The sequence below is a fragment of the Eupeodes corollae genome, chromosome 2 (genome assembly GCF_945859685.1).
Source record: "Eupeodes corollae chromosome 2, idEupCoro1.1, whole genome shotgun sequence".
Lineage (NCBI taxonomy): Eukaryota > Metazoa > Arthropoda > Insecta > Diptera > Syrphidae > Eupeodes > Eupeodes corollae.
Window position 1 is genome coordinate 112853223 of NC_079148.1, and position 12358 is coordinate 112865580.

Genomic DNA, 12358 nt, shown 5'->3' on the forward strand with positions numbered 1-12358 from the left:
TATAATGTCAAAGTTCAAACTTTAAAATAAAAAAATATTTATTTTATATGTCTTTTATTTACATCACATTTATAAAAACGCAAAATGAATATACCTGTATTATTTGAAATTTAAACGTGTTTACCTTGATACTGAAGTTTTTAAGTTGGCTCAGGCATATCTCTGGCAATTTCAACTCGATTGATCTTGGGAAATTTATTCTCTTTTATTTTGTGTTTTCTTTATATTGCATGATTGTTTTTAAGGCAATTTGTTCACTATTTATTTTAAATGTTTCGAACAAAAATTAATGTACCTATCGCAAAAATCCTATCCTTTATTGGATCATTATGTTTAAACAATTACAGAAATGCTTAGAAAAAAAAGAAAAATTATCGCTAATAGCCCATTTAAAATAAATCGTTTCAATAAAATATTATAAGTATTCACTACTGTGTATGATAAAATCCAGTTTCAGGAAAGTCGATTTTTGTAGTATTTAATAATTATAATAATTAAATCATTATTTAAAATATGCTTCGTTAATTAAAACTTGTAGTATTTTTAGATTTCATTACTTTTCTAGGGTGCTATTTACAGAATTTGGGTCCTTTCACAGCTTTTTGCAAAGTTATATTTCATTATATAAGAACAATGATTCTTAAGTGAAAATAAAACTGAGCTGTGTAATCTTATCCAATAAATTTGCATTGTTCAATCATGAACTAACTGTTGTCTTATTTAATGAAAATTCTCATAAAATTTCTTCCAATTTTCTGCTACGTATGTATGTAAATATAAAGCCAAAAAGTCTACCGAATGTCATCAGACTATGCTTTCCACTTGAATGATAACAGTGGGCAGCTTCAGGCAACATAAAGGACTTCATTTGCAGTCAACTTCATTCTTTAAACGTTATTGAAATTTTGACCAAGGCAACTAGTTAGTTTTTCAAGTGTCATGAATTTCAAATTCAGAACTTTACTTCGCAAACCTCTACTTTAAGTTCATAGTACAAAAAGTACCAAACAAATTATTATCTACAATCCACTATTGAAGCAAGCTACAAGTCCATCACGATTTGTATTTTGTTTTGTAAATAAATATTAGTTACTTTTTTCAAATTGACATGGGACCCATTTACAGAATGTATTAAATGAAGCTGTGCAGAAAATAAATAAATCATAGAGTAATAAAGTTCAGCTTTCAGTTGAATGAAAAAACATATTCAACTGACATCTTGATATATCAAAAGCATTTGATAGAGTTTGGCACCAAGCTCTCTTATCGAAAATTCGTGCTTTTGGTATTGATGAATCCCTTTTTCGTTGGGTTAGAAATTACCTTTCGGACCGTTTAATTCTAGTAGTGTTGGACGGGTTCAAATCTGAAATTTACAAAATAAACGCTGGTGTGCCCCAGGGCTTCGTTCTGTCTCCGACGCTCTTCCTTATTTTTATAAATGATCTTTTGTCTGAAACTTCTAACCCACTAAATTGTTTCGCGGATGACAGTACCCTAAGCTTTTCATATTCGTTTTTAGATTCTCATCCTTGTCCTTCGGATGTGGAACTTCAACGGCAGCGTATGATAAGCTCATCAAGTCGTTAAAGCGTGACTCACCCCCGATGCCGCTATCCATGAGCGGCACTTGCATCCAGGACACTAATCAACTTTCAGTACTCAGTATGTAAATCACAGATCACCTCTTATGGAATGATGACATATTCGATATTGTCAAAAATGCTGCTAGGTGCTTAGGATTTCTCCTACGCGACGGTGCAAGAAATTGTTCACCTCTTCTGATCTGGCTGTAATTTACAAAGCTTTCATCCAAAACTTGAATATAACTCGGATATTTGGGCAGGTGCCCCTAAAACAAGTTTAAGTATTTTGGACAGGATCCAAAAAAACAATTCAGCCGAAATACTCGTACTTCTAGGAATGCACATCAGTTTAACCTTGAGCTCAATTTCGGACGTACTGTCAAGTCTAGAAATTCCTTCTTAAATCGCACATCGAAAATGTGGAATGCTTTACCCAGCTTTGTTTTTCCCTATCATTTTGATATACAAAACTTTGACCCCAATGTGCATTGCTACCTCCTCTTTAATCCTTCTCTACTTTCCTAAAGCTCGCACTGTGTTTAAACTTTAAACATGTTAAGGGTATTAATAACCCCTTGAGTGCCCGTTTATTATAAAAAAAGTAGACTTGATTTGATAGTTAGGGAGATTTTTCTTGACTAACTTTCCAGTCACCTTTCAAATAAAGTTGCCTTAATTGGATGGTAATTTTTTGGCAGCTGCCAACCAGATACTAGAAACTTGCCTAACTTTTAAGTCTCTTATGTTGTCTGAACCTGCCCAGTGTGTTGATTTCCCACGTCATATGAGTGAATAAGCCTCCATTTTAAAGTTTTGTCTTTGAATACACAACGATATTTTCTACTCTCATAAAATTCATTGTTTCACAAAAATCAAAATGTTAGAGTATAATCTCAGAATTTTTATCTCTATCCTTGAATAAAGAACCACCACTTCTACTCTTCTAAATTGTATTATTCTGCTCGAATCAAAAACATTTTATCAAATTCATTAAAAGTAGGCGGATACCACGCCCCCTTTTTAAAAAGTTCATATTTTCGATTTTGTTTTATATCTACACATCGATCCCTTCACCTCTTATTAAGTTCATTAATTTTCATCACTTCTCCTAAAAGTAGTAATTTTAATTCATAGCGCGATTCAGAAAGTGAGTGGATACAACACCCCTGAGTGTATAATCTAAAAATTTAAATGTTATACTCTGTAAAATTTCATCATAATAAAAAGTATGTAAATGTTAATATTTGATAATATAAAATGTGTTTCTAACTTTAACATGGTAAAAAATCGAAGATCTAATAACAAATGAGTATTCTTCTTCATCTACATAAATAACAGAAGTGAAGGTTGTTAAGCACAATTTTGTACATAAATGTTTTTGTTAGTTTGTAGGCTTAATTATATGACTACAACTGTATTTTTTATCATGTTAGTAGGGTGAGGTACTTAAAACCATCTGAGCAAACTTTTAAAAAAAATCTATTTACTCTTTAGGTATTTTTAGGAATGGGACCGTCTATGGCAAGACTAGTTGGAAGCAACATAGTACAAATAATACGCATTTAAACGGTTATATAAAATGGAAGCATCTCTTTTTTTAAGTTTTGGGGATGTTTTGAGTACGATTTCTTAGGTTCCTTCATATTTGGTTTGTTGAGACTTTATTTAAAGGCATAAGTGTTCATTTTCAATAATTCATACCCCATCATCTCCTGTGCTTTACTTTTCTATATTATTAATACTGTGATTAAAAATGTAATGAATACAAACGCGTTAATGAATCCATAACTATCTCTAACAGAGCTTCAAGTCTACATAAAATCCAGCATACTGAAATACTGCCTTTAAAAGACAGAAACACTACACTACACTAGAATCATTTTCCCAATTCATTTCATTTATGTACATTCACACAAAACGTTTTCGAGTTTCTGAAAAATATTCGCATAGGTCATCAATGAAAACTCACATAAATATTCTAAGGTTTTGTCACAATTAAGTGTTGAAAACAATTTTAAAAGAGTCCATTTTCTCTGACCCATTTACACTTAACACATTAATCAAATACCTACCAAAAATGTGTTTGCCCTCGACACATGCCTGCAAAAACGTTTCCGTGGTAACGAATTGAAATTTTAATCAATACAAAGTAAACAACTTAAAAAGATTATCCAATTTCACTTGACCTAGAAATTTTTAAAAGGAATAACAATATTCTTGGTTTGTAGTTTAGATTTAAGAACGTAAGTTGTACGGTTCGCCATGTCCACAATTTCGTCTAAAAATAAATCATTATCCAATCGTGATGTCCACCTGCAATATTTGGACATGTTGGAAACCATCGCAGACACTTGCTGTGAGATTTGCCAATGTGATTGCTATAGTTCACATAGTGCGCTTAATACAGAGAATATTTTTGAAGCTGGGCCTTCATCAGTGCGACTAGAACCACCAGTTAACAAATTACACAGTAAAAAATCTTCTCAGAGGAAAAAAACAAAGTCAAATGGTAGTAAACTGAAACGATCCAAAAGTGCTTCATCCTTTTATACCAAAGATTGTAAAATTCTTAAGGAACTCAATTTAAATGATAAACTTCCGCGTGTCAGGGATTCAACACGTTATCCACGATGGTCTAGTATGGAATCGATAGAACTTTGTGAACCAATGCGAAATCTCTGCCTCTCTCCGACCGTGTCCAAGGCCTTTGAAAAAGTTCCTCTCTGTGATAAGAAAATACTCAATCGAATGGCAAAAAAACGTGGTGAAAAAATTGTAGATAATGAAAATGCTTGGCTAGCACAAAAGTTTTGGGAAAACGAGCAATACGAAAGAGAACTACTCAAATGTGAGCAAACGGAAGAATTCAAAAAGGCAATAAGAAATAAACAATTTCAAGATTATCAAATAACCAAAGCGAGACTCAACGAAATCGCTCAGCGGGATATGGACGAATTGCAACGACTACGCGCTAGTTTACGAGAAAAAGATAAAAAAGCCAAATGACGATTAAAATTGGTTGCGACTGAGAAGGGTATTATGCAGGCTCAACGGCGTAACAATGAGCTGAGGAAGAGCGAAGCAGTTTCAATTGTCCAAGAGGAGCAAACATTAGACGAACAGCTCCGCAAATGCGAAATAAGTCACAAACTAGAAGAGCAACTTCAACGAGCAGATAAAATTCGTCATCATATGCTTGAGAGTTACTTAAGACGATTGCGCTACGATAATTATCTCGAACAAATCGTTCATGAGGAGAATTTTCGTGAAACTCAGGAATTTGAGAAGATGAGAAAGGCGCAATTGAAGGATCTTATCAGTCAGAAGAATGTCAAAACAGAACAATTTATTGAAAATAAACGAAAACAAAACAATGAAATGAAGCAGAAAGCCAAAATATCTGCCAGTTTGAGGGAGTTGATACGTTCTTCAGTTACCCCAGATGGCGTTAATAGACGTGATGCGAAGGATCAATTTGTACGATCCATGTCGAATATGTCTTTCCACAAATTTACTGGGCCAAGTTGCTAAAGTGAATACAAATAAACTTAAAAAGTAATTAAGTTCAACTAAATAAATTATACCTATAAAACAAAAACATGAAGCTTAAATAATTTAATTTATGTGCCGACTACTTTTTTCAAAATTGTGTCAGTCAAGTTAAAAAAATTAAAAAAGATAAATAACATGTATGCGGAGGAAATTTGTTTGAGTGTTGGCTCTTTAATATGAGCGATGTTGAATTATTTTATATTCAATACCTTGGAGTTTCCTCCGATAGTTGGTACCAAATAAAAATAGTGAAAAGAATGAATTATGATACAACCATCGGGTGATGCTTTTCAATACGAATTTATTTGGGAATTCGAAAATGCTTAAGATGAAATTCATGATGGGGATGAGTAAACCAAGTATAATTTTAAAGAAAAAGAAGTTTTATTTAAGTAAATATAAAAAATATTATGATGCAAACTAAAATTAAACAATCATATTTTAGCACTAAGCAAGTTCAAATTCAAGGACACTTTTTATCAGATCATTTCGCTCCTTAGCCGATGCAATGCGTCCAACCATTCGATCTAAAAATTCTCGTTGGTGTCTTACAATAAACTTATTGCATTGCATAATTGTTGCGCCAGTATAAAGAGTTCGGAACTTCGCTCTATAGTCACCAATCTATTTTGAATTCAAAGTATTTTATATGTAAACAAAAACATCAAATTTCGAATTCATACCACAGTGATCAGAGGCAAAATACTTGCAACAAACCTGTGCGGCTTGTGCCTGCAACGAATTATAGCAATTTTAGTTTTATCATTACAATATTTTATACGAAATCCATGTTCTAAAGATCCAACTCCAAAATCACCATAATATTGTTTGATGTACTTGAGAAAGCTTTTTGTCAGGACGTTGTCATTAAATGAAACATTTCCCGTGCAAGATTCATGAGGTATTATTTGAACAACAATGTATCTATAATTAAATTAGAGTACAAAATATAAATTGAAAGATTAAAGACTTTTTAATTTTATCTGATATTTTACCTGCTTTTAACACGAACCATTTGTTTGTTTACTTTTTTCAAGACCACAATGTGCTGTCAGTCTGTCAAGTCAAAAAAAAAAAACAATTCCCATGACATTCAAAGTGATGCCAGTAATACTTTATTTGGAAACTAATTTACATTTGTACCCCTTTCACACGAAGAACCAACATTTGCATTTACCATAAGGGCTTCACTTTTAAAGAGAATAACATAGAACCTATATTCGTGTGTTATTACACTCAGACGTTTTAGAAAAACGTAAATAAGTGTGAAAGAGAAAGTAAGTTAAATAGAAATACTTTAAGACTAGGCACGCACATGCAACTTTTTTGTAACCAAATAGTTCGGTCGTTACGAAATATACCAATACACAGGAAACATTTATTTACCTTGGCTAAATTTTTCTCTCTTTTGCACTAACAGACAATTATTCATTATTCGATTTAGTTGAATTTCAACGCAGTTACCTATAATTCCTTGTGACACAGACTTAGGAATTGGTTCGAGGTGATCGTCTAGTTTGTGTCAAAACACAAACTAAAATGTTGCTCGGAATCTCATATAAGTCTATAGTGCTCACTTTAGAAACTAAACAGTTTCGAAACTAATAGTTGCATGTGCGTGAACACGGAGAGTCCAGGGTTGTCTTGGATGGTTTTTGATGTTTATCTTTCTTGCCTTTCTTTGTTTCTTGGCGTTGATTTATTATAGTTTCTAGTGTTTCCGAGTAAACAAGAAACATGCCACCAGACAATTTCAAGTGAAGGAAAGACCTTATAACCAAATTAATTTAAATGAAGGAATTGTTGAGAGAGTCCAGATTTTAATCCAATTCCCATTTTTCTTTTTCTTGGAAATTTTTAAAGCATCCTCAAAAAGGTCTTACACATCTAACAACTTTTCTTCATCAATGAGATGAGAACAACAAATGAAAGAGAAGTGTCAAAAACACGCAACTGAAAAACATCCAAGTGTAATAATGCGAGATTGATGGAATGAGTGTTCAAAACAAAATATGCGAAACCCAACTCATACAGAAAGCTTGAGTGTAATAACACACTTTTTGTGAGAAAATTTAATTTTCCTGTGAGAAAATTTAATTTTCTTGTCTGAGGTAGAAAATGATAAGTAAAACTTTTGACACACTTTACGACGGAGTCAGAAATAAGAATATTCTTTCAAAAAACGGACTTGATGGACGCTTATCAAATCTTTTTCTTTTGCGAAATTGAGCAAATTTCCATATAAATTAGCTGTCACAAGTAGAGCAAAATATACTATGCAGCTTTTGTTTTTTAAATATCTCGTTTTTTTCTTTAAAAAAAAATGTGGAGTGTAGCTTGAATTTTGAACCGGCATAAAGATTTTGTTATCAATTACCTTTGGATTTTTTAAAAGAAATTCAAATGCCAACTTTTGTTTAAAAAGTCATTTGTAATTGGACACAATTATTAATAACAGCTTTATCAAATTGTTTAATGAAATTAATTCTTACAATGCCTTAAAACCGTATACTCTAACCCAAATATTAATAATAAGTGTAACATGTAGGATAATAAATGTTATCATGGCATATGTTGACACAATATGCCAATACTTATCGTTGTCTGACATTTATGTTAATTAAAACATTTTTAAATGAGTAGAAAATAAATTGAATTGTGTGTCTGCACGGTTTTTTGTTTTTAGAAAACTTGCCGATGCCTTACAATTTATTAACAAGTATTCAGCCAACTATGTGACACTTAATTGCTGTCATTCAGCTTCTGATATTCTTCTACTATTGTAGAATAATGTCATTTTTAAACAATTATCAGACATTGTTTAATCTTGTCTTAAGAAAATTCCAATTAAAATCTTATCTCCGCTCAACTTCAATTATTTGAAAATTTAGTAACGAATTGCGGTGGAATATGTCCACCAACAGAACCTTGTTGCGTATGTCTAAAACATGAACACGTTTACCATCTGACATTTGATAATCTTTTCACCGGCCTCGAAGGGGCATGTTGTCTTTTTTACATAAATAACTTTAAATAAATTAAAATACAAAATGATAAGAACGAAAGCGATTTCCATTTTAAATTTAACAAGTCAAAGAAGCTTTCAAAAAAGTCGTCATTTCATATTGACCTGCCAAAATCACATAGAATCTGAAATACAAGCAGTGCCAAGTTTACAGCCCAGAGATGCGTCAATTGTTCTATTTCCTGGACAAGGAGCACAATATGTTGGCATGGGAAAGGATCTATTGCGTTTCCCAGAAGCCCGTTCAATATTCCAGTTGGCGAATGAAGTTCTAAAGTATGACCTCCTAAAAGTCTGTCTTGAAGGCCCCAAAGAAAAGTTGGACTCAACGGAATTCGCCCAGCCTGCTGTCATGGTCACATCACTAGCTGCCTTAGAGCAGCTCCGAGAAGAACGTCCAAAAGCCATAGACAACTGCATGGGAACAGCTGGCTTCAGTTTGGGCGAGATAACTTCGTTGGTCTATGCAGGTGCCATACCTTTCGATAAGGCCCTCAAATTAGTGCAAGTTCGAGCCACTGCAATGCAAGCTGCCTGTGATCAAGTTAAAAGTGGAATGAGCATGGTCATATTCGGTCCAGACTCCGAAATCAACGAAGCCTGCAATCAGGCAAAGCAATGGTGTTTGGAAAAAGGTCTAGAAAATCCAACATGCTGCATTGCCAATTACCTTTATCCACATTGTAAAGTGATAGCTGGAAATATCGAAGCTCTCGAGTACCTAGAGAAGAATGCAAAGAATTTCAAAATACGCCGAATGAAACGCATTGCTGTCAGTGGAGCATTTCACACACCAATTATGGAATCTGCGGTCCAGCCATTCGCAAAAGCCCTCCGATCGGTAGAATTGATGGATCCTTTGATAAAGGTTTACTCCAATGTCGATGGGAAGACTTACCGAAATGCAGAACATATCCGAAAACAACTTCCCAAACAGGTTTGGTGTACCTATGGTTATTTGTTTAGAAATAATGTTTAAATATATTTATGTTCCTTTTTTGAAGATTGTAAAACCAGTTAAATGGGAACAAGTCCTACACATGATTTACGGACGGAAACAGGGTACAGATTTTCCTAGAACTTTTGAATGTGGACCTGGTCGAGGTTTAAATCAGATCTTGAGCAAAGTCAATGCGAAAGCACACAACTCTGCATTTAATGTCGAAGCGTAGCATGGTAAAAATTTAATAAAATATTTTATAAAATAAATATAAATATTAAAATCCCGTTAAATTGTTATTAAGAGGGCTGGGGTTGTGTAAGTTGTTTGACCTATAATAAGAATTAATTGCAACCGCCCAGCGTAGCAAGTAAAACTTGTCTGTCTGAGCAGAGGGTTTATTGATAATTAAACTAAAGCTTTTTTTTTGTTCATAGCCACGCGGCACTTTAAATCAATTCCGGAACTTTTTATCGGTCTTTTGTTTTATACAAAACAAAATCACACTACCACTTGATGACTTTTAATTGTTTTGCGTACTATCGGTCACTTATCTTTCAATGATATCTTAGTTCTATTGCCGAATTTGCAAAGCTCTTCCCTATCCGCTGTATACAAAGATAAGATTTAACCTTGCGAATTTTTGAGAGGCAGAAAAGGAGGAAACAAATTAAAAATATTTAAAAGAAATGAAATGAAGAATTTCGTTCTAAATTATATTTAAACTCTAAAACTGTTTGGTATTGTAGTTTACTTAAAATAATTGTTTTGTATTAAACTTCCATGAGGAATCTTCTATGGGACGTCCTACTGAGCACGTGAAGTAGATTCTTGCACTTCAGATGCAAGTCTCGGAATGTCAGCTTGTGGTTTTTGCTGTACACATTAATATAGATTCCAAACACCACAATAAGTCCTGACCATAAATATCTAAAAGTAAAAAAGAATGGCATTGAGTTTTCAAAGGCAATAAAGTTTAAACATTAGACATACTGCATTGTAAATGGTTTGCTAAAGAACACAAAAGAAATAGCGATGGTAACAGCTTTCCTTGCAGTCGTTACAGTTGCTGCAATTGGAGCACCAGTCGATCTCACCAAAGCCAAGACAAATTGAATCCCCAAGTAACCAGATAAGCTGAACAAAAAAGCATAGCCGAATGTTTCTGTGGGAAACTTTAAGAAAATAAATGTTGGTTACTAAAAGAAAACAACCTAAAATAACTCAAATAGTATTGCTTACCTCTAAACAAAATTGCAGTCCCGGCGTAAAGTTCCCGCTTAGGATCATTATGATGAACAGATAACAGAATCCCAGCCCATACGAATAGAGGACAACTTCACTGCTGGGAGCTTTGTGTTCACGCATAGCCTTCTCTTGAACATTGCCAATGGCAGCATCACAAAGCAATGCCATAGAAATCATTGCCACGCCGAAGGTATTAAAATTTGGTGATACCTGAGAATCGGCCAGAGTAAAAAGTGCCAATCCAAGGCACATAGCGATAGCAGCAAGAAAATCAAGCGGACCATATTTCTTGCCTTGTATTAAAATACTTCCAATAAGGACAGGAATGAGTTTGCAGCACTTGAAAATCACCTGAGTGGGATAGTTCAAGTAACCCAGACTAGAATTCGATAGACCCATTGTGCCCAATGTGAGGGCGGCCAAAATAATGTACGTTCTCATGGGGATACATCGTTTTTGGTTTTTATTTTCGATTTTCCTTTCAAACAAACCGAAGAGGATATAGTAGAAAAACTGAATCAGTGTTAGGAACCAGCCGAAGGGCTTGAAACCTTCCAAAGTGAAGATCAGTTCCTGCATATATCCATAGAGAAGATAAAGTATAAAAACTCCAGTACAACAGCACATAAACTGTGTTGTCTTGTTGTAGTAGGTTAATGTGAAGCAAAGAATTTTCAACTCTTCTGGAGCGGTGTTTTTACCCAAACTGTTGTATGTTCTCTTCTCCAGACCACCAATTCCATTGACGACAATGGAGTCCGGTTTGTTGTTGGAACTCATTTTATTATTCTACAGCAAAATAATTTTTTAATACTTTTTATTCACGACATTATAATGTGAAGATATAGATTCAGATAAACAGAATAGATGTGGCAGAAGAATATAAAGAATTTAGGACTTCTAGATTTGTCGACTCCGAATCCGAAGTCCGAATGTTTTGACTTTTGACATTTAATTCAAGGGCTGTTCATTTTTAGTTATGTCAAATGGTATGAGTTCGTAGGGTCTGTTCCGTAATGTTCAGTGGCAAAAACTTGATTCAATAAAAAGAGGACATTTATCCAGTCGATTAAAGAATTGGGGGCGACTTTCCATTACCGCAGCACGAATTTCCTTCTGATTTTTTTTTTAACAGTTAGGTAGGGGTCTCAATAGAACATGTTTTTAATATTAAGGCGAGGCAACAACTTTAAGTCATAGAAACAAATTTTTCTTTTTTGAACTTAACCCTACTTTTTTGTATTGCATTGATTGAGCTAAAACAAGTTGTTTTTAATTGATAGCACGGCGTACTAACAGCTAGGTATGTAAGAGGGGCAGAGTACTTTTTGTATTTGAGCACAAAAATGAAAGAAATCCAAAAAAAAAAAAAAGGTATGGCAAGGGCAACACTGAACAAAAAACAGGGAAGAAATGTCAAAATCAACAACAAAAATGAATTCGGACTCGATGATATCATTTCATCGAATTCTGTAAAAAGCGTGTATATTCATGTTGATACTAAATTTCAGTGAATAATTTGCGGATTGATTCAGATTGATTTCTTGATACTTTTACTCTTCAGTCCGCAATCTTCTAACCGGATTCTGTAATCTGTTTTATTATTTATTAATCAGAATTTATTCCAGGTGAGTTAAAGAAACTCCTTGACTCCGTGCGACTAGTGGTAGTGGAAAAATATTCAAGATGGTGTCATTTGTTCAATGGGCAAAAATATTTAAGCTGCTAGGATACCATTCTACTTTTTCATTTTAGGTTGCTTTTGGTAAAAATAAGCATAAATATTTCTGAATGTTTTGATTTGAATTTAAAATAAAGGATATTTCAAAACGAAAACAGCTTTGAAATGCATTTTTCGAAAATTGGATTTGTTTTTGAATTTTATCAGCTGACATTCCAGATTTGCTCGCACTAGACATAGTTTGACAACTATTGAAATGTTTTCCTCTCTGGTGTTTTTTAACAGCTTGAGAACTTTAAATAATAATATGAGACATAAATATTGCT

At 33.6% G+C, this 12358-nt stretch overlaps 4 protein-coding genes across 4 annotated transcripts; 2 read left to right on the forward strand and 2 right to left on the reverse strand.

Moving 5' to 3' along the window:
- Positions 1 to 3523: 3523 nt before the first annotated feature.
- Positions 3524 to 5199, forward strand: LOC129946579 (trichohyalin). The gene is given in 1 exon segment (XM_056056819.1): positions 3524 to 5199. A coding segment is annotated over 1 exon segment (1269 nt). The 5' UTR covers positions 3524 to 3848; the 3' UTR covers positions 5118 to 5199.
- A 301-nt stretch (positions 5200 to 5500) lies between these two features.
- On the reverse strand, positions 5501 to 6225 carry LOC129946565 (ribonuclease P/MRP protein subunit POP5). The gene is made up of 3 exons (XM_056056805.1): positions 6134 to 6225; positions 5822 to 6062; positions 5501 to 5762 (listed from the first exon to the last, which is right to left on the reverse strand). Exons 1-3 carry the CDS (start codon positions 6151 to 6153, stop codon positions 5586 to 5588), a joined length of 438 nt encoding a protein of 145 aa, XP_055912780.1. The 5' UTR covers positions 6154 to 6225; the 3' UTR covers positions 5501 to 5585.
- A 1875-nt stretch (positions 6226 to 8100) lies between these two features.
- Positions 8101 to 9420, forward strand: LOC129946766 (probable malonyl-CoA-acyl carrier protein transacylase, mitochondrial). The gene is made up of 2 exons (XM_056057081.1): positions 8101 to 9100; positions 9168 to 9420. Exons 1-2 carry the CDS (start codon positions 8189 to 8191, stop codon positions 9333 to 9335), a joined length of 1080 nt encoding a protein of 359 aa, XP_055913056.1. The 5' UTR covers positions 8101 to 8188; the 3' UTR covers positions 9336 to 9420.
- Positions 9421 to 9798: 378 nt separating this feature from the next.
- On the reverse strand, positions 9799 to 11247 carry LOC129946765 (adenosine 3'-phospho 5'-phosphosulfate transporter 2). The gene is made up of 3 exons (XM_056057080.1): positions 10346 to 11247; positions 10097 to 10278; positions 9799 to 10033 (listed from the first exon to the last, which is right to left on the reverse strand). The coding sequence occupies exons 1-3, from the start codon at positions 11129 to 11131 to the stop codon at positions 9877 to 9879; spliced, it is 1125 nt and encodes a 374-aa protein (XP_055913055.1). The 5' UTR covers positions 11132 to 11247; the 3' UTR covers positions 9799 to 9876.
- Between the last annotated feature and the right edge of the window lie 1111 nt (positions 11248 to 12358).

Bases quoted from the DNA above. Each gene is read 5' to 3' on its own strand.
- LOC129946565 (XM_056056805.1), bottom strand. From the start codon at position 6,153: ATGGTTCGTGTTAAAAGCAG. The intron at 6,063-6,133 runs GTAAAATATCAG...ATTTAATTATAG, and splicing joins ATGGTTCGTGTTAAAAGCAG to ATACATTGTTGTTCAAATAA. The intron at 5,763-5,821 runs GTATGAATTCGA...AATTCAAAATAG, and splicing joins TTTTGCCTCTGATCACTGTG to ATTGGTGACTATAGAGCGAA.
- LOC129946766 (XM_056057081.1), top strand. From the start codon at position 8,189: ATGATAAGAACGAAAGCGATTTCCATTTTAAATTTAACAAGTCAAAGA. The intron at 9,101-9,167 runs GTTTGGTGTACC...CCTTTTTTGAAG, and splicing joins GAAAACAACTTCCCAAACAG to ATTGTAAAACCAGTTAAATG.
- LOC129946765 (XM_056057080.1), bottom strand. From the start codon at position 11,131: ATGAGTTCCAACAACAAACCGGACTCCATTGTCGTCAATGGAATTGGT. The intron at 10,279-10,345 runs GTAAGCAATACT...ATTTTCTTAAAG, and splicing joins GACTGCAATTTTGTTTAGAG to TTTCCCACAGAAACATTCGG. The intron at 10,034-10,096 runs GTATGTCTAATG...TTTTACTTTTAG, and splicing joins AGCAAACCATTTACAATGCA to ATATTTATGGTCAGGACTTA.